This window comes from Excalfactoria chinensis, chromosome 3 (genome assembly GCF_039878825.1).
Source record: "Excalfactoria chinensis isolate bCotChi1 chromosome 3, bCotChi1.hap2, whole genome shotgun sequence".
Taxonomy (NCBI): Eukaryota; Metazoa; Chordata; class Aves; order Galliformes; family Phasianidae; genus Excalfactoria; species Excalfactoria chinensis.
Genome location: NC_092827.1, coordinates 88,374,579 through 88,400,405, shown reverse-complemented (window position 1 = coordinate 88,400,405; position 25,827 = coordinate 88,374,579). Strand labels below are relative to the sequence as shown.

At 43.5% G+C, this 25,827-nt stretch overlaps 1 protein-coding gene across 2 annotated transcripts; it reads left to right on the top strand.

Moving 5' to 3' along the window:
• The first annotated feature begins 53 nt into the window (after positions 1-53).
• On the top strand, positions 54-25,438 carry AIDA (axin interactor, dorsalization associated). 2 transcript variants are annotated; one of them, XM_072330931.1, is made up of 11 exons: positions 54-291; positions 3,258-3,327; positions 8,347-8,400; positions 10,257-10,311; positions 13,603-13,666; positions 14,044-14,150; positions 16,576-16,587; positions 19,197-19,319; positions 21,164-21,286; positions 21,772-21,889; positions 22,675-25,438. In XM_072330931.1, exons 1-11 carry the CDS (start codon positions 182-184, stop codon positions 22,769-22,771), a joined length of 933 nt encoding a protein of 310 aa, XP_072187032.1. In that variant the 5' UTR covers positions 54-181; the 3' UTR covers positions 22,772-25,438. The 2 variants fall into 2 exon arrangements, with proteins under 2 accessions (XP_072187032.1, XP_072187033.1); XM_072330932.1 differs by lacking the exon at positions 16,576-16,587.
• Positions 25,439-25,827: the final 389 nt, after the last annotated feature.

Here is a 25,827-nt window from a genome sequence, read left to right as displayed (position 1 = left end):
GGGCGCGGCCGGCGCAGCCTCCCTCGCTGGGCGGCGCTGGCGGGAGGCGGCCGCCGCGTTTGGTTGTCGCGGCGGCTGGGCTGGGCTGGGCTGGGCCGGCGGCGGGCGTGGGGCTGGCGGGAGCGGCTGCCCGGCGCGGTGCCCCGGCCCGGGGTGAGCATGGTGCCCTAGTGCTGGGGCTATGTCGGAGGCGGCCCGGAGCCTCCTGCAGCGCTGGGGCGCCAGCTTCAGGAAAGGCACCGACTTCGACTCCTGGGGGCAACTGGTGGAGGCGATCGACGAGTACCAGATGTGAGTGCGGGCCCAGAGAAGGCGCGGAGACACGGGCGGGCGGCTCCCCGCAATGCTTCCCTACCGCCCGGCACGGCCTCGCCGGGCAGCCCGGGGCGGGGCGGGGCGGTTGGCTGCAGGGCCTATAGGCCGCGGCCCCCCCGGCCTTGCCGTCGGTGCCGTTATGTAACGCGGGACCGCCACGAGAGGCGAGGCGGGATGCGGGACCCCGGCTGAGGGGCAGCCCCCTGGGATACGGGTGGGCGCACGCTGCGGGGATCCCCTGAGCGTTGGTGGGAACCTGAGCGAGTACCTGAGAGCTGTGGGGTGAGCGCGGTCCGTGTGGGCTGGGCGCTCCAGGCTGAGGTTCTTGTGGCGGGCGTCTGGAAGAAGTCCCGAGCGTTCTCCCCTAGTAGAATATCAGCCGAAGGGGCAACGCCGGAGAAGTCTTCTACAGCTGCTCAGGGCTGGAGGTGCCGCTGCCCTGGCTCCTAGCTGAGTGCCGTTACCGGGTGGACGCTGCATCATGAGGTGCTCATCTCCTCAGTGCGGTCCCTCAGCGGGTAGGATGATGTACAGTCAGTTATCTGCTGTTTGCTGGTGGGCTGCAGCTCAGGAAAAGCTGTTACTACGCACGTCCATGAGGAGGGCACTATGACCCTAACGCTGCAATCCCCATAGGCAGTATTCGGGGTTAGTTTCCTTCAAGGAATTCCCCTCAGAACAGGAAGTCTTCAGTCTTCTCCTTCAGAGCTTGCTTTGCTGAGAAGCTCACTTAATGACTGCAGCCAGAATGGTGGAAGAGCTGAGGCATGATTTTCATTCCCTTTCTTTTGTGTCTAATAATAACTGAGGTGATCTTGGTGCCTGTGCTTTATTCCGACTTAACAGCAGCATGATATATTTGTAAGAAAGCTCTTCTGGGTAGCACCATTGTGAGGTACCCTTGTAAGCTTTACCACTGAGCCTCTGAATAGAGGAGCAGTCAGCAGATGAGCTCTGTGGCCCCAGGAGGGAGAAGATCAAAGGATGACAGGGATTTCCTGGGGAGGAGCAGAACCTTTTCAGTCTGCTTATCCACTTCCCTTAGATGTAGCAGGTAGACCAACAACAGCTTTGATCCATAGGATAGAAACAGGAGTTAAGAAGCATAGGGTGACATACCAGCCTCTAACACTGGAGAAACATCCCATCATGACTTCATGCTACTTGCTGCCTTTTTAAATGGAAGTTTGATCACGCTGGTGCAGCTGGTTTAGATGCTGTTAGCAACTGACCAGGTCTGTACAGATCAGTGTAGGAAGAATGGTAATAAACTATGGTGAGCTTGCTTACACTGAGAAAGATCTTTCTAGTCTATGTGAGTTCAATTCAGGGTTTGAATGGCTCCTGGCACAACTGCTCGCCTCCCTTATCCGGGGGCTTACATCTGCTCAGGTCTTTGTGTTGCTCCTGGAAGTTTCATGCCAAGACTGACCCATGCTGGTGTGTGAGCCCTCAGCCACCAGCAGCACCTCCCACACTGGACAATGCCACCTGTAGGACTTGGCCTGGTCCAACCTTGCACAGGCATCGGGTGGAACACCCGATTTGGTGCTGGATTATTTGGATTAGAGTGCTTTTTGGTGGTTGTTTTGTATTAGTGACAAAAGCAAAGAGCATTGTCGCTGTTGCTCACAGAGGTGTTAATGCTAAGATGCTGTCTGCTGTGGGCAGTGTATTGCTGCTGTGATTACTTGTTTTCTGAAATTGCTTTTTAAATGCCCAAGTGATGTATATACGCAGCTTTCTGTTTATCACTTGTGCTGTACCACTGGGGAAGGGGTGACCATATGTTTGGGTTCAAGTGTCTGTGCTTTTGGCTTTTACTGCCACCATTTTCTCCCATTACAAGGGAGGATGATGTAACTAAGCTGTTGCTATCGTGTCCTGTTGGGTTGGTTCTTTGCTGCTTAGAGCTGATAGCTATAGTGGCTTCAATCCTTGTGCCTTATTAATTGCTCTTATTTTAGGAGGAGCAAAGGAACATTCGAGTTCTACAGTTTGCTCCTTTCACAGGCTTTGGCTGTTAAATCTTTCTGTCACTGTGTCTGGTTTCACTCCCTCAGGAATAAAAGCAGGCTCGTGCCCATGCACCCACGGCAAGAAGCTTGATTCCTTTAAGAGCACAAAACTACAAAGAGATTGTGCTGAGGTGTCCACAGTGCTGTTGTTGTCTTAGGTTTTCCCCTCAACCCCTCTCTCTACTGCCCTTAAATATGTGTATATATTCATAGAGAACGGCAGCAATTGCGGTTTCCAATCGCATGGTTTCTCTTGTTTAATTTTCTCCTTCCTCCCTAGACAGAAACTGTAACTCTTCCCATAGATTCCCTTTAGCTTCCTTTCGCTTTCATGAGCTGTTTGCTTGCTGTTACTTCCCAAACCCCTTGACACTGGTCTCCGTGGTGGTAATGGGTGGAGCTGCAGCTCTGTGTATGATGCTGACAGGCGCAAATGGGAACTGCTGCACCCTGGGCGCCTCAGCCACAATGTCCCCATCTCCCTCAGTGGAAGAGTGTGTGGCCATTCCCTGGGCTACCTGCTGCTCGTCTGTCTGCACCCATTACTCTTGGCAATCAGATTCCCCATGAGAAACATAGCGCTTGGATCTCAGTGGGTCCTTTCTGCAGGCAGTGTGATTTATGATAGTTTGATTAAAAAAAATAAATAAAAATGGATGGGGAACGAAAAAAGGTCAGTGCTTATAGGAGGGGCTGTTGGCTAGAAGGACCTTCATACCTATTCTGACACACTATAGGTAGCTTTTCCTGCATAATACTTCTGTTTGTTTGTATTTGGTGTGGCCTACTGTGGCTATAGAAGTATTTGTGAAGAAGCAGCTGCTTGGAGCAGCAGTCTGTGGTATGTTTTCTGGAGACTGTGGCAGTGGTGATGGGGTTCTGCATTGTCCTCTCACTGTAGAATTTTCTCCCCTTCTCCTCCAGATTAGCGAGACATCTCCAAAAAGAAGCACAGTCTCAGCACAACAACTCAGAATTCACAGAAGATCAAAAGGTGAGCATTGCTGCTGGTGTAGTCAAGGAATGTGTCTCACAGATGTTGTTCTTGTGTCTGGCAGACCGGAGCTTTATGATACCTCTTTTCCTCTCTCAATATGCAATAACAGAAGCAGAGCCCAGTGTGGCTGAAACTGCTACTGTCATTAGATGTGACAGATGCTCTGCTGTGTAATATGTCTAATCTCTTACATGCTGGTCAGAGTCCTTCATAATTTGAGTGTTTCTTTTTTTCTGGGTAACCTTTTAATAACTTGCTTTATACAACATTAGCATGATTTATGTTATGAAGACTGAATACAAAATGTCTTGAGCTGTAAATGCCTAGGGTGAGTGTGGAGGACCTTAGCCTAATATGTAATGCCTGACTGGAAAGGATCATAGCTGCATATTCCTTACTAGTTTCAATGTTATTTATTTATAGCCCTTCAAACTACTGAGCTGTCTTTACTCTTTCCTCCCTTCTCTCAGCTGAAAAGTCTGTATTTTGTCTGAGTATTGTTGCAATTCTGTGACATGTTTTAGGAGGAGTATGTGTGTTGAAGTCCAACACACGCAAGCATCTTCAGCAGAACACAAGATCTGGGATATGAGGTCTTGCCATTTTGTAGTACCTTGCATAAAGTATAGGCATACTATATTAGAGAAAAGCTGTATTTCCAGACTAGTAAATCATGAGATCCCTTGTTTGAGCAGTGACATTTCCTATCTTAGAATCCTGTATATGCTCAAAGGGTGCTAGAGTAACAGAGTCTATGTTTGTTAACGTCAGTCCTGAAAACAAGCTCTGGCTACAGAAATTGGAGATGAACTCGATCATTTATCACTAAGAAATACACCTCTATATGCAATCTGACAGTGGTCTGAAAATGTTTTCTTGCCATCAAAAAGAGCAAAGAACTGGCCTTTTCTATTGCCCTTCTGTGAAGTAGAGGATAAGGCTTATAATAGTCTTAAACTGAGTCAGAATCTTGGAGTGGGGCTGGGACTACCTTTCCTGAGCTGGAGGATCCTTGTTAACATTGGACAGATGCTTATTCATTCATTACTTCTGCTCTCTATCCCTTCCTGATATCTTTCTCCATAGTTCTCAGCTATTATCATTTTTACTGTACATTTCTCCTCTGTGGAGACTTTTGAAAATAGGATTGGTGAGTATCATTCACTCAGTGTACAGGAGCAGAGTTTAGTGCACTTCTGGGTTTTCAGTCAGTTTAGTTAACTAGAAGTATATCTTCTCTCTTGCTACCTCTCAAAAATGCCCATAGCTGAGCAGCTAGTTTTACTGAAGTACGTTCCTGTCAAGGCATCCACCCTGCTCTTTCATCTCACGTCTGGGAAGTTACTCATTTCCTAATTTCTTGTCTTTTCTAGTTACTATTTTTTTATGTAAGAACAACTTGTTTATCTGAATTCATATTTGTTTGTTTGCTTATCTGATGCCGTGGTCCAAGCTGTGCATAAAATTTCATTGACCAGAAAAGGCAAGTTTGTGAAACTAATTATGATTTCCAGTTGCTTGGTCTGCCCTTCTTCCAGTCTTTGTCTGGATTTACAGCTAGCTGTTTTCTAAAGGACCACAAATAGTACTGAGAATTACAGTGGGATTGTCACCGTTTCTTACTTGACATACCATGTGGAACAGATGGATTTCAGCAATGGTTCCTCTGTACCAAGGAAGTAGTACTGGAACTACTGGCTTTGCAACCACAGGGAAGGAACGCTGCTAAGTTAAAGTTCTCGACCCCAACTGTGTGTATAAACTTAACATGTTTGGGCTTATTTCATGCATCACAGGTGGTGTTACAGTCCAGATGTGGCCACATCATAACTGATGGTGTGCCACTTGCTAATATAATTGTACAGTCCTGTCATTTAACAACACTTTGTAGATACCACCAGTTTCTTTCATAGATGTAGTGTGAGCAGTTATCATTTACCTGCTAATGAAGATAGAAAGTTAGGTAAGAATTCAGACATTTCAATATTCATACACCTTGCCTTTTTGCTAGTGATCTGGAGCGTGTTTTGGAGGATGTCATGTGTCTTCATTTGATAGGAAAAATCAGTCTCTAGAATTCATAGTTCGCCGGGTTTTCTGTCTTCCATTGGCTGCTGCATGTCATTCGGGAGTTTCAGTACTTATATAAAGCCTCTGTCTTGATTTGCAAAAATGATGGTGCTGTAATACTCATTAATGATTATGGATTTTGTTGAAAACTAAGATGTTTAATTGCTTTGCAGCAGTCTTAAGGAGGCTGTGCAGCAGTTTTGTCACTTAGAAGCTGTGAATGTTGGATATCATCAGCTGTTGTCTGATGGGCTGACCTCGCTCTTAACATCTGCATTCTGCTGTTGGCTTTTACTTTCTCTAAAACTCTGTCTTTGTTCGTGGTCAACTGCTACGTTTTGCTGAGCTGATCCAGTTGGGTTTGGCTGTAACTGTCAGTTTTCCTCCAGCTATGGCTACTTGCTCAGTTCTCCATGCAGTCAATTTGACCTTTAAAGCCCTCTGCTGACCTCAGTTGTTGTTTCTCGTGTGCCTTTATTACTGCAGTTTTGGAAAACCATGCTTTTTGTGCAGTGGTAGCTTACTGCAGTAAGAGCACTGTCACACAGTCATAGCATGATTCATTAAACTAGTGGTCTCCTAACAGCCTAGGCTCCTCTTTAAAGCCAAACTGCTCTGGCTCTGTATTTATGCAAACATCTTTGACTGCTTTACAGTTAGCACAGTCATTACTCACACAACTGCACTGAAGAAACCTTGACTACGAGATCAACTGACTTTATTCCCTTTCTAATCACTAGTTTACATAAAACTGCAACTTCACAACTTTAAACTAGCAAAATTAATAATGACTTCAGGCTTTTTAATGAGATGCAGAATGTTTTCCCTGCTGCAAAAGTGAGTCTTTGCATGGGATAGTTGCAGCTGAAAATGATAGCAGTGTTTAGCTGCATTTTTAACTTTTGGGTTGGGTGTGGTCCCTTAAAAAAATAGTTATGAATAATGCCTGCTGGGAGCTTGCCATGTTTCAATAGATTCCATATAAAACCTATTCTTTACTATGTTAAGAATCCCAAACTCTCTTCAATTAATCTGTTTCTAGAGGCACTTTTGCCCTTCAGCCCCCAGGAGCCAGAGGGCATGCATTTGAAAGCTGTTTATCCTGCTACAAGGTCTCTAGTTCAGGCAGTGTTAAGAATAAAGTATCTGTGGGATTGGAAATGGTGGCGTTGCTGAGCTTCTCAGTGAATCAGTGATGCTGAGCTATCTCTGTGAGATAGGAGAGAGATGAGCAGCGTTTCTTGAGACCTAAATTATGGTGTGGGCTTTGTGCTCTGTACACAAGACAGTGAGAAGAGCCACATGTAAATCCATTCACAAGTTTTGATTCCATAGTGGAGGCTGTGAGCTGGCACTCTGCAAAGTCACTTGTAACTCTTTTTCTGGTGCAGTTGGAGGATGTTTGATCTAATGTGGAGCTGGCATGCTCTTTGCTCAGAGATTTCCTTTCCTTGGGGAATCTATGCATTCCTGTCTTTTATCCTTTATTTCACACCTTTCTCTTCTTTGAGATTCTGCCCGTGCAAACGTATCTTTCCAGATGTTCTCTTAGAAAAAGGAATTCCATGTGTTATGCTGCAGCTGTAGTGTGTTCTTTCCCTGGGGAGCGGAATCTGCTTCAGTAGCACTACCTGATCTCTTCTCGCCCAATCTGTGTATGTAAATCCATAGAACCTGAATGTGGGACTGAATGTGTTAAAATGAACCCAGGATTGTGTGTGCTCCTTTCCAGTCCAGAAATGTCTTTCCCATCTCTGCTGGAGAAGCAGCTGTGAATCTCTGTTAAATAACATAATTTGTTTTGGGGAGGTAGAAGTGTGTTGACTGAACCTACGCTGTGAGATGGACCTCCACAGAAACGATGGTATTTGAATTCTGCCATGTTGCATGCAAATATACTGTCGAGTTTGGGAGTTACGATACAGAGCAGCAGCACAGTGCTGCATGTGCTGCAGGTCCAAGAGAGCTGAGAACTGTGCAGATAAACTTGAGTTTTTCTATACTAAAACATTTTTGTTAATTAACGAAACTGTGGTGGTCAAAAAGAATACAAATAAACCATGCAGGTACGCCCGCTTGACATACTACACAAGTCTGAATTGCTCTTGATGCTGTTCAGCTGGTAGTAATAGTAACAACTGTAATGGCTGCTCCTGCTTCTTATTTTGTGAGGCGTAAAAGTTTCAGTAGTGCTGTCCTAAAAGTACAGCTGCTAGTGGAGGGCCGTTTTGAAGCTCTTCCCTTCTGTGTTTTAAAATCAGAATGGTAAATTATTAGTGGTTTTGCTTGGGGATATTTTAGGCAGCTGGCAGGTTTGAATCAAATCAAATCTGTTTCACACTTCTCTCCGACTTGAAATGCGTTAGCAAATTACAGAAATTAGAATAGGTGAAAACCAGAAATTTGATCTACCCTTGTGCTTCTTCTGATGGTTTTGGAGGGAGATGATGAACCACAATTTGTCTGAGCTGACGTTCTAGGCATCTGATGTCTGAGGAGGGCTGGCTTGGTCTGCTGAGACTAAGCTAAAGCAAATGTAAGCATGGCTCCCAAGAGGGGCACATTGCAGCAAACCACCCAAGTTCTCAGAAGGTACAAACATTGCTTGTTTGGATTGCCTTTTTTTTTTTGGCTCTCTCCTATCACTTCAGAATAGTTGAGTTTATAAACAGTCTGTGATGTGGGAGGCATTGTGACAGTTTCTGCTAAGTGAACGACCCCCATCTGTACTGATGAGCTGTGGAAGAGAAGGTAAATGGCAGATGTTTCATGTATTGCGCTTTGAGAAAATCTTGCTTGTGTACTGAAGAGCTTTTGATGCTGGATGATCTGATACTGAGGAGTAGATCTGAACTCTTTGTAACTACTGTTAACGTGCTTTTAATATAAATAAGAACATGGATTAATGCAGTTTCAATACTTACTTATTTACGCTTTTATTTTCAGAAAACCCTAGCTAAAATTGCAACATGCTTGGAACTGAGAAGTGCAGCTTTACAGGTACCGTTCTCTTTTCCATGTGATTTTGTACTTGGTGGTAGGCAGCTTTAATGCTGTCTTCAGACATAGCCAAAACTTTTGGAAGCAGAATGAATAGCTCCTTGAACACTTGGACTTTCCAGGTCGTCAGTGTGATGCCCCAGGCAGCTCCCTAAGACCCTTTAACTGCTTGTGTGAGAATGTATTAGGATTTTTACAGGGGTTTAACTTCAGGTTGTGTCTCTGGTTGCTTGCCTCGTTTGCAACCTGCGTGTGAGGGTAAAGAGACCCTCAGAGTCACCCTTGCAATAAGCTGTCCGCTTTATAGATCATAATGGAGTAGGGAGGGATGAACTGGTAAATTGGGTAATTTGAGTTATTGGATTAACTGTTTCCCAGTCAAGAGTGGTGACAGGGAATTTTTGCGTCAAGTTACTAATAGCAGCACTTCTGAATGCTTCATGTTGGTGTAAATAGTGCAGCAGTGCCTTTGTGCTGCCTTCAGCTCTCTGAGAGCTTTCAATACATTGCAAATTCAGTCAGTACGGCATTCTGGAGCTGAGAATGAGAGTGAGGTGTGAGCAGACTAGTCCAGATGCTAGGCAGCACTCAGAATTATTTCATTAGCTCTCCTGTCTTTCTGTTTTGATCCTACCTGGGCTGTTTGAACAGCATTGTGTTTGTTATGTGTCACAGTGATTTTGTGATAAGGGCACGTGTGTTACTTTGTAGGTTGGTTTCATAGGTCAAATCACTTCTCAGAACAGAAGATACAGAAATGTGAGTGGCTGTTGAACTGAAGGGAGGATGTCTTGCAAGAATAGTTTTCCTTGCAGTTGGTTCTTCAGCAGTAATTCCAGGATTTCAGAACCTAGTGAGAGGATACTGCAACTTCTCACCTACTTGCTTCAGAGTGTATTTCACATGCTGCAGTTTTGTTGCCATTTCTTAGTGGAGAATAATGAGCATGGCCATCAGCTCTTCTCCAGACAGTCTGGTTATAGCAGCTTTACTGTCTTTCTGCAGACTTCTTAGGTCCCTGCTTATGCTTGAGCAAGAAAACCATGACAATGATCAGGCCTTAAGGAAACATTGAAATGATGGGTAATCTTAACAGATACCTTGAGTGCAGTGACACAGTAGTTAAGATCTGATTCTCTACCTAAAAGGGGTTGTCCAATGTCAATCCTCTTACTTAACTTTTCTTTTATTAACTCTGTCACATAACTCAGAAGTTGCTAGTTCAGCTTGACAAACTGAACTAACTTGGAATAAAAGAAATAAGGAAAAACTTCTCTGAGTTAGTAAGTGAATCAGCTTGCTGAGAGAAGCAGATGTGCTACAAGCCAGGTGAAGAAGCCGTATTATCACAGTTGGAGAAAGAGATGAGAATCCCTGTGGCGAGCTCTTAGGTCAGCTGAGTTGTTTTGTCAAGCTCATTCGGTAATTTCTGCCAGTGTTATAATGCTCCAAGGATGTCTTGAACTGTGTGGGCTCCTTTTGGAGCATTGCTTTACAGTTTTAGAGGTGATCTTGCTTCAGTACAACTTGACCGGGGAAGAATTAAAACAAGTCTCTTTGTCCTAATGTGCCTGTTTGTGATGGGAATGAAAGCTTGATGAGCTGCTTGTAATCTCTTTATCATATGTTGGAACATGGGTACATTTTCTGTCAACAAATGATAAGATGCCTATTTTCTGCCTCGTCTATGAATGTAGCCTTCAGTCAAGGAGTTTTGTGGAGCTTTTTGTTTAAGACATAGTTTAGAAGTAACAGTGTACTCGAAGAAAGGAACACCTCACATGCTTACTTTGAAATGTATTAGCTTTGTCTGAGGGGAAGATACAGACAAGATTAATTCTTTCTTTAATTCCTAGTCCACTCAGTCACAGGATGAATTTAAGCTTGAGGATCTGAAGAAGTTGGAACCAAGTAAGTAATATCTTTGTACTATAAGTGACTTTCATAATTGCAGTGAAAAAATATACCAGCAACACGAATGCTGATCACTGTGTGGTTTGACCGCGCTATTGTTTTTAGGTAGCTCTTTCAGATGTCTGTTACCACGTAAACAAAAGGTGATGTGTATTAAGGAATGTAATGGGGGTAATTTTGAAGTGTAGCAGCCCTATAATGTTTCAGATGATGCATTAAGCTTTTTTTTTCCTAGTGCTTTGGATACTGCTAACTTTGCACAGAACAGTGACATGAGCTATCGGCAGTGCATTATATATTCAGCTGGAAAATTTACCTGCACGTAACTTATTTAAATAGAATTCTAGAACTTCCTGCCTGTAGTATTGAATGTGTTTTTCTTCTGAAATATTTAACTTGTGCTTATGGTAGCCAGTCACTTGCCACTGTAATGCTGTGAGACTAATGAAGTTGAAGCCTTGGAAGGGTTCTGCATGCTGTTGCTTTTCCCCACCTGATCCTGGGTCAGTTTTTGGTATGTTTATCCAGGAAATAAACACTGTTTTTCATTTAGGAATTACTTTTTTATCTGCTACATATTCCTTTCAATAGCACTGACTGACTTATTCTCAAAGCATCTTTCCGATCAGAGCTTCCATATCTAAGCAATATCATCATCAATGCCAACATTTCTGTTACTCTTGGAGAACAGGAGGTATGGAAGGTCTGTTTTCAGGAGGTGGGGGGGAAATGGGTTGGGTTTGTTCTTTTCACATCTCTATCATTTAGGGAGATACTGAGGATAATTGTGATGGGCACGCAGTGTTGCCACTTTGAGTAAGTTGAATTTCTCTACATTATGGCTCTCTAAGTGACTAGCACAGCATCATACAGAAAAGGTGGTGGGGAAGGAGGATGTGGAGCTGAGGTCCAAGTGCTTTTAATGGAGGTACTTTACGAGACTGCTAGGTCTGTGAGGACCATACACACAGGAAAGGCTTTAACTCTGTGTTAAAACTGTTAGGTCTCTCTTGCTCTGCATGCTGCACGTCTTGCCTCTGCATCCTCTGGTTTGGTATTATTTCATACAGATACTCCTGCTGTCTATTTACAAAGTATTTAAAGTGCTGGAGTGGTTTAGTGACTGCAGATCTTAGACTCCATTAGGTAATGACTGATGAGTGACTAGCTGGTAGAAGAGGAGTCCTGTTTTAATTGATCACACTGTTCTACAAATCAAAGGAAGTGAATACTGAAGGTTAAAACTTCCATTGAGATGCCTGCTTTTCTAAAAAGCCCACATTTCAATTGCAGCGTTGTGGCTTATCTTGCCCTTCTGAGAATTGATTTCTATCTGTCAAAACACAGTTCAGCAGCGTGAAGCCCATTCAACCCACACTTCATACAAATGACTATATTAAAGCTGGGGGGTGATTGTGTGACCATCAGTCTTCAAAGACACTGAGTTATTTTCCTTGGAAGAGAATGGTTGCTTCTGCAGCAACAATTGAACGCTGATGTTCTCGATGTTGCTGTCTGATTCGGATTGTTCTGGTCTTTTTCTATGTGAATTGTGTCTTTGTTGTGGGTTTTTGGGTGTATCTTGAATAGGGTAAATCTGAATTAGGCCAACACTGGCTGTTTCATAAAATACACCACTAAGTGGTTTAATTTGTCTGCTGTTAATTTTCTCTTTTTTCCCATCAGAAAAGGTTAAAAATTAAATAAAAATGGTCAGGCAATGGAAATAAGCAGTTCCTTTGTCAGGCTAAGCAGTGTTGTTAGGGTGAAATGAAAGTAGCTGTTACCTGACGCTGTCAAAACGGGTGGCAAATCTTGAATGTGTTTTTTTTTACACAATCCTTAGATTCAGCGTTGTTGTTTTTACCTGTGCTGTCAATTTCTCCCTCCTCTTACTTGTTATGCCCGTATTTCACACTGAGGAAGATGACTGGTTTTCTTTCTTTGTGGGATTTCTCACTGAATCTCTTGTGCTGGGATAACACGCAGGAGGGTCTGTACATACAGATGGTGGTTTTGAGACTATGCTGTGTGAAATCACTGCTCACACACTGGAACTTGCAAATTCTCTTTGTGAGAGCTCATACCAGTGTTACAGTACACTGTAGAAGCGGATGGGCTGTGTGCATGTGCTGCCATTTGTGCATAGATGAGATGAAGCGGATCAGGAAATGTTCTGGCTGAAAACCAGTGGCTTTTGGTGGGTTGGTTTGGTGACCTCCTGAGGTGTGTGGTCAATATACCTGATGTTATAACTGAAGTTATTTACTGTTGGTGATTAGGCAGAATTGAATGCATTTTAAAAACTTGGTTTCAAAACTGCTGTGCTGTAAAAGCAAGAGAGTTTGGGTGGTATTTCCAGAAACGTTTCTGATCCGAGCATTCTGTGTATCATTTCTCTTACTAACACTGCCAGGATTTTGGAGAGGAATAAACTGTCATAAGCAGGGCTGATACCAACTTGTACACATGAAGATATGGCTCTGTGGCAGAAGTGTGTATCCTTAACTCCGCATTTGGGCTGCATCAAGGTTTCAGATGCTGTAAAGCTGTTCACCTCTTCCTTACAGTGCTGGTATCACTGGAGTTACTTTATGCCCTCTAGTGATAACTGAGGTTATTTGCAAGAAGGCTTTTCCAGGGGATCTTCTTGCGGGAGAAACCAGTTACTGGGAAGAGGGAAAAATCTCACACACACCAAACTTGGGAAAAAGGAGGGAGAACAACTGCAGGGTTGTTTTTCTGCTTCTGCTTAATGTGCGCATGATCAGAACGAGATTCTACTTCATTGGGGTTTTGCTGTTTGGGGCAGTTTCACTTTCTATCTCATTATGATGCTTCTCTCCAAGAGTAAGAGAACTCTTTTCCTGAACCTCAGCTGTGCTGGAAGGCTGCCCAGCCTGGGTTCCTCACTGCCTGTCTCTGAAAGCTTTCTTCTCCTTGTAGGCCTGTTAGCCATCATGAAATGTTTGTTTATATGCTTCTGGAAATACCTACTCTTACTAGTTAAGGTACCATTGCCCCAGGGGCCTGTCACTATTCCTTATGATGCTTTTGTCACTGTGTTTAATACCCCCATCTAGATAAATACGTGGTGATGAAGTTCTACAGTCACAGTTGCAAGTCTGAAAGTTGTAGTGATATGCCTTTCATCAGGACTGTATTCATGTTTAAAGTATGAGCTTGGCAGGTTTTTTTGTTATTATTTTTTACTCTAATCTTAAAGTGTTACATGCTTCTTTATGGATAGAGATTCTTACTGGCTTTGCTTTTTTTCCTTCTCTGCAGTCTTAAAGAATATCCTCACTTACAATAAGGAGTTCCCCTTTGATGTTCAGCCTGTCCCACTCAGGTAAGAGAGAGAACTGCATCACTGTATGGCGTGCATCTGAGACATGAGAATATCTTAGAGCTGCCTACTTGCTGCCTTGCATTGGATAAGAAGGTGGGAAAAAAAAGAAGTTTTGAAATCTAGCTTTCCAGTTACTGCTAAAATTGAAGTAAAATGTTGGTAAAATCAGTAATTGGGAGGTCCTACATCTCTGTAGATCTCCTGGTTTTAGACTCCGCTATATGTAGTAGGAAGCTTTCTACAGTAGTAGCTAATCAGAAAAGTGAAATGACATTGAAATATGGTGCTCCTGCTTTATACTCAGATGCTGCTGTGCAAGTTGAAAATCAGAGAGGATGAATGATGTTTGGTCACAGTCATCTTTTTGGCATTTACAGGAAGATATTAGCACCAGGAGAAGAGGAACATTTGGAGTTTGAGGAGGATGATGAGGAAGGAGGAGCTGGAGCAGGGTCTCCAGACTCTTTTCCTGCTAGAGTTCCAGGTAGGAACACCAGCTTTCCATTACCAACCTATACAGTGTGTGTAAATTCTGTCTCCGAGAAGCCCTTTTCTCCATCTTGATTTTAAAAATTTGGATGAAGAGCAGCAATCTGTATTGGAAATTCTAGTATTGTCCTGTCTTGCTAGAGACGTGAGGAGCTATTGCTCATTAATCCTTTGTTGCATCAGCTTGTAAAACAGTAAAGCCAAGCTGGAGGAGAAGAGGGGTAGCTTTGTCTGTACTAGCTGAAGTCCTTGTCCACATAAAGGCATTTTAGGAATGGATATACCTGCAGATTTGACGGAGCACTGGAACAGGCTGCCGGGGGGGTTGTGGAGTCTCATTCTCTGGAGATATTCAAGACCCTCCTGGACGTCTACCTGTGCAACCTGGTGTAGGGAACCTGCTTTGGCAGAGGGTTGGACTCGATGATCTCTGGAGGTCCCTTCCAACCCCTGTGATTCTGAGATTCTAGAGGTCTTCCTTCAACCTCAACTTTTGAGAGTTTAGCAGTAAAGGAATAAAATGTTTCCAATAGAGGGATTTGAGGTGTTGTTTGTTTGTTTTTTCTTTCCTTCATGATGTAGTTTCTTTGAAGAAGAAACAAGTTCGTAGCTTTGGGGCAGAGTGGAAAACTTCCTATTTCAAGGAGATAATAAATAGGGGAACTAGAACTGGAATTAAGGTTGAAAGAGCTGAGAAGTTTCAATATTTAGGCAACAATAATTATATGAGTAATAACTGGCTGTTGTTTAGGAAGAAAATGTTTCTGTCATTGGGTTCAAGACTGTGTGCTACTGAACGTAGTCCCTGCAACTTGTATTAGTGTAGACACACACAGTCCAGTCTATAGCTGTTTATGCTAGGCATGCAGACAGGCTATAATGTATGGGCATATTGTTTTGCTGACATACTGCTGTCTTGATCTTTGCTATCCACTGTGATAAATCTGTTTATTAAGATAGAATGTATCTATTTTAAGTGCGACAATCTATCACAAGATTCATTTAAGCTTCCTCTGGGTGTGTATATGGTACATATCAATCTCAGGTTTCTTTTGGATTGTGTAAACGTACTCAATTCTAGATTTTCTGAGTGGTTTAAGTATTCTGCTCTTTGACGTCTCCGGGTAACTAGAGAAATGTCAAGTTTAAGTAAGAGGGATACTTCTGGGTTTGTTTTGTTTATACCTTTCAGCGCACTGTTTATGCATGGTTTAAGCTGAGGAAAGAAGTGAGAGACACTTGGAGTAAGTAACTCTTGGTGTGCTGGCGAACCAAGAAGTTATAACTATTACTGTAGTTCTCTGTGCAAGCTAATGGAGCGTCTACATACAGTCGGCAGAGAAACTGTTCATGTGCTTAAGAAAGAATCTAAGCTGACTGTAAGAAGGTTGTGTTTACAGCTAAATCATTCAGAATAATTCAGAAAGAAGAATTGAGAAAGAAGAGAGCTGAGGGGCATGTACCTTCTTACACATTTACTTCTTTGTAAAATGTTGCTGTTTGAGAAGTTGCTCACACCTCTGTTTCTTACTGATGTTTTCCATTGTCATCTACTCCACAGTCTATCTGACTTTTTGGAAACTTCTGTATTAAGTTAAACCTCCTTGTATATTAATCTGAAGCCCTAAGGTGGTTCTGTGTGACTGGAGCACAGGCTCTTGTTTTCCCGTTGAATTTGTGTGGTGTTTCTGACCTGTTTGGATGTTAATTGGTTGCTCTCTCTGTGGGCAGAGAGGCTTACGCAAATGCAGTTCGCAGCCTTTTAAGTGGACTTTCCATGCTGAATTAAGAGTACTTCGTGTCCATTTTTGGGCCCCCCAGTTCAAGAAAGATAGGGAACATCTAGAGAGAGTCCAGCAGAGGGCAATGAAGATGATGAGGGCCTGGAGCATCTCCTGAATGAGGAAAGGCTGAGGGGAGAGGAGGGGGCTGTTCAGACTGGAGGAGAGGAGACTGAGTGGGGATCGTAGCAAAGCTTATAAGTATCTAATGGGTGGGAGCCAAATGGATGGGGCCCGGCTCATTTTGGTGGTGATGCCCAGTGACAGGTCAAGGAGCAATGGACATAAACTGGAACATGGGCAGTTCCATACAAATGTGAGGAAGAACTTCTCTAGTTTGAGAGTGGTAGAGCCCTGGAACAGGCTTCTTAGAATGGTTGTCTCCTCCAGAGATACTTGCAACTTGCCTGGACACTTTCCTGTGCAACCTGCTATAGGGAACCTGCTTTAGCAGAGGGGTTGGACCAGGTGGTCTCTAGAGGTCCCTTCCAACCACCACTATTCTTTGTTTCTGTAATTGTGTTGCACTCTGCTTTTAGTATGCCTTTGATCCATAGTGCATAATTGTATTGTCTAACTGTCTTGTCTTCTACATGCATGGCTTCATCATTATCACAATGCACCATTCATCTAATCCAGGAGCCAGTGAAGGTATGATAACATTTTAGTATATACTGTTATTTCTCTGATCTTGGTCCTGTAACTGTGATGTTCATCATTCAGCTCTTAGTTCCAAAGCTCAAATCTTGGGGGTAATGATCACATTACTCGGTGTCAGGGTGGTTAGTCTTAATTTCCCTTCAGCACCAGAAACGGAGGAAGTCCTATTTGGTGTCACATGTAGCTCTCTAGAAGTCTTAATGTGCTCCTCAAGATGTGCTGACTTGCAGTGTAGCCAAAGGTAGTATTTTCTTTTGTGGAATGCACATTCAAAGAGGAAATCTTGCATTACAAGTATGCTTGTAGTTATACTTCCGGGCTGCGTGAAGATGATCTGAGCAATGACTTGCAGTCTCTTAACTTCAAAGGTTTCCTCTCTGCCTTTCTCCTGTTTATAGTACCTCTATTAGAGTTCTGTGCTGGCAGTAGGTCCTTCTGTCATCTATTTTGGTTTTGAACCCAGCAGGAGACCTGTTGCTTTCTCTTTGAATTGGGAGCTAGGGATGGAGTGACTGGGCACCCTGTCCTGGTGTTAGTGAGCCTTTAGGTTGCTTCACTCCTGTATAGTATATCTGACATGCACACTAAGAATGCATTTGTGGATGTTCTCCTCCATCTCTGGGAATGACTCCTTTCAGTTGTGTTGGAAACAGCTGATATTTTTCCCATGAAAAGCCTTACTAGAGACTGATAAAGGTTCATGGGTCCAAGCTATAGCACTGCAGTGGCCAGCCCTAGTAATGTTATACCTTAAGCTACTGTTAGGTAATGGCCTCAGTGTGAAGTGACTACAGTAAAAGACCTGCCTGGATGATTGTGGCTTGTATGGGACAGGTCGGCCAGCTGCTTTAGCCAGTCTGTGGTGTGACTAGTCCTTCAGCTGTGGCAGCAGTGAGACCCTGTTCCTTAGGGACCATCTGTCTACTATCCTCTTACCTGCTGGAAGTGAGCCCAACTTTCCTGTTTGTCATAATTCCATGACTTCATATATTCTGGAAAGCATTTTTCAAGAGCAGAAAGCTTTTCTAAAGCCAGAATGTTTATACTAAGTACTGGAGTCTGACGTATTTCATAGGTGATTCTTGTGTGTTGGGTATACTGTCATTTAGAGAAAGATAGGGAAAATGAAGTTACAGTTGTTCTTGACAAGGCATGTTCCTTTTTGGAGACAACTGAATCAGAGTTTTGTGCCCAAGAGAAGAAAGGTTTTGATTTACGTTCCTTTAGATTGGAATAAAAAGTGGCTTCAAACATCTCTTCAGGAGGTAGCAGCAAGATGAACTAGAGTGTGGATGCTTCTTGATAGAAATAAATGCTTTCTAATCAATTGAAACATTCTTTCTGTTATGATCAGAAGCACATCCCATTGCTTCAGATGTGTGGGTCAGATACTACCATGATATGTTGCCAGGCGTGCTGTATGTCTGGGACGTGGCTCTGCCAGGACAGGAAGGTACAGATGTGAATTCAGGCCTTGCTGATCCTTGCCCTGAAAGAGGGGACTGGGTGTGGGAATGCCATGAAATCTCACTGTAGTTCTGCAGCAGAACACACGGCTCCCTCTTATAGAGCTAGTCCCTCCAACATGACAAAAACACCTCAGATCTCCAACTCTTCAAGGGGATCAAAGGAAAAAAGGGATGAAGGAAAACCCAGCTGGAACTTGCCAAAGGAAACTAATACTTTATTTACATTTCAAGCCTAGGAATAACTTTCTTTTTACTAGAAAACCAAAACTTGAATTTAAACTTGCTTGTGAGTCTAAGCATTTTCTGCCTTCATGCTTATTCATCTAATATGGGATACAGAGTTGAAGCCTGACAGTTTTCTTTAAAATCAGCATGAAGAAACCTACCCTGTTGTTGGTTACAGACCCTCACAGATGTTACCAAGTTTGGACAGTTTGGGTTTCCTGTCAGATGTGTCTTTCTCGGCTCTCCACAGATTTACCTACATTTTGTCCACAGTGTGTGGCCACAAATTCCCCAACTCTGAACTTCCTTCATGCAGAGCTAGGAACTCCTTCCTTAATGCTCTCATTTAAGTACAGACCCGTAGAACTCAGAAAGTTAAGAGTCTCTCTTCTGGTTCCCCTGCATCCAGTGGGATTTGCAACAATGCCACTTTCCTCCTTGTTTTCCCAGCTTTAAGTGTTCAGCATGAAGCCAAGTCATGTTCGGTGGGGTGGGTGCTCCCGATGAAGTGCCTGAACTTCCTGCAGCTGCAGATTGAATCCAGCTTCCCAAATTTAATCCTTAAAAACTATATAAATGGAATTCCACGCATGAGTTACTCTGCATGAGGGCAAGAAAGAACGCTTTAAACAAAGCTCTTCTCTGTTCTTAGGACATCAGTGGGTTTGGTTTTTCATATGAATTCATTTGTCTTGAAGCAATCCTGGATTTCTTGGTGCAGACTTTGAGATCTGTCAAACTGTGCGTGGCTGTGCATGCGTTCCTGTAGCGCTGTGTGCTGTTGGGTTAAGATCTGTGGGTTCGGATCTCCCGTTGGAGAGCGCCCTTCTCCAGAGGTGTTGGGATGCACGTGGCCTCTGCTGGAAGGTGACTCAAAGGGTTAACAATGTGCTTTACTCTTTTCAGGTACTTTATTACCCAGATTGCCATCTGAACCCGGGATGACGTTACTCACCATCAACATAGAGAAAATTGGTCTGAAAGATGCTGGGCAGTGCATTGATCCTTACATCACAGTCAGTGTGAAGGGTAATGATTTCTGTTCCTGGCTCCTCGTATCCAGTTTGGGAAAAGCATGTGTTTCCTGAAAGCTGTATGGATTTTATTGTTATATTCTGTCTGCAGGGAATAGCATTTGTTCTTATGGGCATTTTACGTTGTGGACTTCAGGCTGATTCAAGGGTGGCAAAGATCTGTATTTAGGAGACAGTGGGAGGCAAATCACTGCACTGAGGGATGCTGCCCCTGAGCTGCGAGCTGAGTAACAGTGACTTGGCTGGCTGCTCTTATCTATTTCAGCTTCTTTAGCTGATTCTTAAGTGTAAGTGCTTGGATTCCTTGTACTCCCCAACACTTACTGGTCTCTGGGCTTCCTGGAGACAGTAAACCACAGCTCAATGGCTCCATTCTTGCCCTATCATTAAACCAATTATTTCTGTAGAACAAAGATCTTCTTACTAAGGTTTGAGCTTTTAGAGGAATGAATATGAAGCTGGGAAGGAATGGTTGAAAGCGAAACAAAACATATATTTAGCTTTGGCACTAAAATGCTTCAGCTGGCCTGGTGGGCTGACTGCCCCTTCTTGGAGAGTTATTGTGAGTCTGAAAGAATCAATGCCTCTGTCAGCTGCAGATACACAGTTTTTAGATAATAACATGGTTGATGGCTTATGTTTGAGAGCAAGATTTTTGGTATTCAGAGCCTCATGAGCAGGAGCATCTGCCCCTTTCCTATCCATCAGCAGGAAGCAATCGCTTACCTTTAACTCACCCTGTTTGACTTCTGCTCGTCTTCACAATTATTGGAAGCAAATGATTTTTCTTTATCAGATGAAAGCTGGTAGTTGAGCCAAAAGCCTCTGCTCAGCTGTGGGAGTGACTTGTGTTTGTCCTTTAGATGTGCTCTTAGATTCCAAAGGTAGTGCTGAAGTACTTATTAGGTGTATGATCGGGCTGCTTCATCTCCTGGCAGAGTTCTCTGACAGGCACAAGGGACACAGTACTAAATGTCAGTCAGATCCCAGGATGTTCTCGAATGTTACTTGTCAAAACATACAGGCAGAAAGCTTTATCTAACCCTGCTTTGTCTGATGGTTTTTCAGCGGTGAAGCTGAAATGTGACTGACAGAAGGAAGGCGAGACTCTTAAAAACATGCAGTACTTGTGTTTTCAGCATTGCAGCATTATTTTTAGCCTGTGTAACTATTCTTCAAGGCTGCATTTCTCCAGTCATTGTGGATCTTTCTTTGCTTCCTGAATGCCAGCAAGCTGAGGGATGGGTTCCTTCAGTGGTGGGGCTAACTGGATGGATGTGGTTTAATCAAAGTCTGTTCTTTCCTGCTGAGTTTCTCTTGGCCAACAGGAAAACAGCAGCACTAACAGAGTTCTCAGATCAAATCCTGGCAAAGAATTTGTAAAGCAGAGATTTGTTGTTCCTTCCCCTCGGTGTTTGCCTTTCTTAAATTATTGCATGTTGTTAAAACTTGCTTGCCTTCAGAGCTGGCTTTCGTTTCCTTTCTGGAGCTGAGGAAGACTGTATATTTCTAGGCTCGCATCTCCAACAAGGCTTTGTGTTGACATGATGCTCTGCTTGCAAGCTGAGAGGTTGTGATGTAGCACAGGTGGTCAGAAAGTGTATGTGGGACGGGCCTATCCCCTGCTCAACTGATTGTGATTCAATTCTTCATTCCTCAAGATTTTTTGGGAGCAGAAGCTTCGTGAGAAATGCTGTCTGTGGTGGCTGGTGCTGATAGCTGGAGTCCAGCCCAGGTCCATCTGAAGATCCAGCAGAGATAACACACTCTGCATCTGGGCAGCAAAGCAGGGCCTGCAGGCAGCACCTCTCCCATTCTCATGCTATTTCTTTCTCACAGATTTGAATGGAATAGATCTGACTCCTGTGCAAGATACTCCCGTGGCTTTGAGGAAAGAGGACACGTATGTCCATTTTAATGTGGACATTGAGATTCAGAAACATGTTGAAAAACTAACTAAAGGTATGTGGTAGCAGATAGCAGAAATGGGGTTGGGGAGCTTGGAAAATGTAGACACGGGTTGCTCCTGATCTAACAAACAGGCTGAGCCTGAGTTGCTGCTGCAGGGCTGAAGTTCCAGATGAAGGTTAAAAATAATACCTCTGCATCGTGTTGTTTTCAAATCAGTCATTGCAGTGAGTTGAAGGTGGGCGAGGAATGAATGAAACCAAATAAGAAGCAGCAGTCTGCTCTGCTACGTGGGGGGTGTTTCTTTGCGACCTTCCCAGTGGCTGGACAGTTCCCTGGATGTGAATCTTGAGTGAAGAGTACAAACTCTTGTGAGTGCAATGAGAGTTGTGAGAACACGGTGTCTCTTGGAAGTAAATTACCGAAGTGTTGGAGATGACTCCATCCAGCTTGCACAGAGCATATTAATGGCACTTAAACTTTCTGATGAGCGTTGGCCATAATTGCTAATGTTTCTCTTCTCCCATTTTCCACTCTAGGTGCAGCTATTTTCTTTGAATTCAAACACTACAAGCCTAAGAAAAGGTTTACTAGCACCAAGTGCTTTGCTTTCATGGAGATGGATGAAATTAAACCTGGGGCAATTGTTATAGAACTGTAAGTTGCTGACAATTACAGAGGAAATGAATTATACTTCAGTTAGAATGCGTAGATTGTTGTGTCGTGGAAGGTTCCATAAACTCATTGCACTGAGTTTCATAAGGAATATTCTATTTTTAATAGGAAGGGACGATAACATGCTTTTAGACAGATGAAATGGCTGGAGACCCTTCTCAAAAGCGAGACTATTTCCAGCGGAAATGCTGGTGTTTGAACTGAATTTTATGTGAAGCTGATATGAACAAGATCTACAGGGAAGACTTTTGTTTTGCCAGCAGCTTGATCAGCTGCATTTAAAAAATGAATGTGATCTCCCACGATCTCCTGGTCCAGGACTGCTGTAAAGAAAATCTGAGGCCAATTTGAAATATCTTTATGAGCATTTCAAAGCTTTGTTAGGTGATAGTAGTGCTTCTTGTTTGTTTTTCTCTCTGTCTGCTTTGAATCGATCGGCCTGTTACTCTGCAGTGCTTATGATGCGAGTTTTAATGCTACTGTGTGGATGAAGGACTATTGAGCGAGGGATTTTGAGGTTTTCTTTCAGGAAGAAAGTGAGCCTTGCAGTTCTCTTCTGTGGGAAGGGTGCTGAACTGGATCTGTGCTAGCTGGGGTTCTTTTTTTGTTTCTTCCTGTAAATCTATTCATTATTGTTCCAGTCAATCTTATCTGTTGTATTTAAAAGATGATGGTAATAGGATCTGGATGGGACAAGCTTTCTAGCATGCTTTCATCTTTCTCATGGCCTTTAGCGCTTGCATTAACTCACTTTCTTGTGGTTACAGGTACAAAAAGCCCACTGACTTTAAAAGGAAGAAATTGCAACTGTTGACCAAGAAACCACTTTACCTTCACCTCCATCAAACATTGCACAAGGAATGACCCTATTTGTGAGACTTCTGTGAACTGAACCTCAAGTCATGGTAGCTGTGTGTAGTAGCCTTAGGCTTCGAAGGGCAGGAAAATGACTGTATTCATGCCAGTAGGTCAAACGGGACCATCACACACTGCACAGCACTACTTCAGGGTCAGAGGCAAGCCTACCATCCAAGTGCAAAATTTTTCAGTACCTTCCAGATGCAGGTTTTTCTGAGAGCCCTGAAATATTTTGACTGCTTTTCCTAATTTTGCTGTTCATCACCTTTATCTTAACCATTATTATCCTTTTGCCTCTAACTCCACCAAAGGTCGGAGACTGCCCTTTTGCCAGACCTGTAGCAATAAAGATGTGGCAGGCCTACTAACCTGTTTACACTTGCTGTGCTATTGTAGTTCCTCTCATCTGCATTTCAGAGTCCTGGGTAGCAGGCTGGGTGGCAGAAGAGCAGGAGGAAGAGAAGGTGGGGTGGGAAGGAGCTTGAGCTGCTGGAAGCGATGGTGAAGCGAGTGGGAGGAGGATGGGTCGAGTGAGGTGGCCACAGAAGAGCTCTTCGGCCAGCTGTTGTGCTTTGCTTGGGCCAGGAAGAGGGTGACTGCAGATGAGAAAGCTGAACTATGATTTTAACAGCTGAGTCTTAGTTCTTAGCTTTGCCTGATCCACTCTTACCAAGTTTTGGATGCAGTACGTATCACAGTCCTTTAAATCACAGCTACTCCCTGGAGCTGATTAATCTGTATGTTGTCACAGAATGATTTGTGAAGATGGGTGGGGGAAGGAGGAAAGCTTTCTTTGAGGCTTCATCCTCATGGTAGTGGGTATTTCTCCGTTACAGTGGTAGCAGGACGGGCCCCTCAGTGTTCAACAGTCAGTTTTTCAGAGCTATTTTGAAGTAGATCTGGCTAGCGGGTTGGACCCCCCCCTCCTTTTACAAGAAACTGCTGTTCTTATGGAAACTGATCGTATGCAGTTTTCTGCATGTTTTGTGCAAGTCTGGAAACTTACTCCAAAAACTCCCTTTTTATGTTAGTAGATAGGATTACCATTTATTTTCTGTATTTTTGGTTCAGTGTGTGATAAGCTGCAGGACATTGGCTTATGATGACACACTTGCATTCACCTTTTGACCTAATAAAGGGACAGAAGTAGACCCCAGTCAAGTCTTTCATATATTTAATACAGTACGTTAATGTTTGATATACTTCTTATGTATCTAACTAGTGCCTAACTACTCTGCTATGCTAACAAAAGACCCAGCTCCCCAGCTAGTGCCAAACACAAGCTTTATTTCAGACAGTCTGGATGCAGGTGTCCCACCAGTTTCTTTTCTCTGTCCCATAGCCCCGATGTTGCAGTTTGCTTTACAGGGACGGGGTGTTACTTTTCCTTGTCTGTCTGTATCGATGTATTATGAGGATAAGAAGCTATTTTTGAATGTGCCGATTTTTTTTCTCACCTTCCCTCGGTTCTGGCTCAAGTAGGGATAAATTTCCCTCAGTTTTCCTCACTGAATAACTGGTGAGCTATTACTAGAAAAGCCAGCAGTGCTTCTTCAGATACTACCAGTAGTTGGAGGTCGTTGGTTTTTTCTCTTAAAGGAAGAACAAGTGCAATTGAATTTTCCTGTTTACGGGTCTCTGGTACCCCAATGGTATTGCACCGCGATAACATCCGAATATCAAGCCTGGGAAAAGATCGTGTGAGCTGCAGAAACCTCTGGATGAAGCATTGTAAATAGCACACAAAAGGAGCATACCTGAATTAGGGTGTTTTTTTCTTTTTTAAATCCTTCACATTCTGCTAAAGGAGAGAGCAGAGGCATTGGTTTAACCTCTATGGCTGCAAATAAACCTGAGCTGGGGCAATAGCTGGGTTAATTGCCGACAGTCCTTGGCTGGCTCAGGTCTCTTTCTGACCAAGGAATGTGGAGTGCCAAGCCTTAGCGTCTCCCTCTGCAGGCACCAGCCCTGGCTCTGTCCCTGCCATCCTCTCGCTTCTGGCGTCACTCAATGCCCAGTGAAAGCACTGAAGTAAGTCATGCATTGCTTCTGCCTGTGACTGACAGCACACTCAGCGCACTCGGCCTCCTCCTGGTGCTCCCAGAGGATGATTCCTTCTGGCTTTAGGGTGTCTTAACTAAGGCTCGCTGGGTGAGGAAGGGAAGAGACATCGAACATCACAGAGCTTGGTTTGGGGAAGATCCCGACTTGTGTCACATGTATGTAATTACCCGCTATTCACATTGAATGTTCTCACTTAAAATTCCAAACCCATTGTTTCAGCTCCTTACCGTGACTCCTCTCCAGCCTCTGTGTGTCCCTATTAACTCCAGTTATAGCAAATGTCAACTGGGAGGTGTTTTTGTTAAATACACGAGTAGAGCTTTGTATTTAACTCATTGTGAATTAATGGCCGTAAGCGGGAAATGCCATTTTTGAAGTTGCTTTTTCTTTTTCCTGTGAACTGTTACTCACGGAAAGGACTACTACCCCTCACACCACAAGCTCCTACCTGTATTGTTTTATGCTTTAGTGATGTTCTGCCTATCTTCGTCTTAAATCTGAAGCTTAATACTTTTGTACTGTAAGACTGTGTAACACCTCCATGGCAACTTTAATGGCTGCTTGTACTCTGGCAGTAAAGCCGTAATGGCCTTCATTAGATTTTTATTATTCCTAGTTTTCTCTTCCCTTTGTTTTTTCACCTTGCTGTTAAAACCCTGCAAAGTGGGCCTGCTGTGCTGCCTACTGCAGCATCCACTGCAACATCCTTGTGGTGTTTGACTTTTACATTCCTGGACTTTTGAACATCTCTAAGCATAAGGTATGTTTATAAAGCTGTCCAGTGTTCTGTGTGGATAAACTGATTGAAAGAATATACATAAAACCACTTTGCTTTGGCAAAAGGTAGATTCTATTGTATAAATATCAAGTACTTAGTGCTGAGGAAGCTGAATTACTCTTTGATACTGAGACGCAAACTGACCTCCCCACCCTTGCTTAGAGTGCTGCAGGTCAGTATTGGAAGTGGTTGTTAAATCTCATTTCTTGAGTTCTGGAGC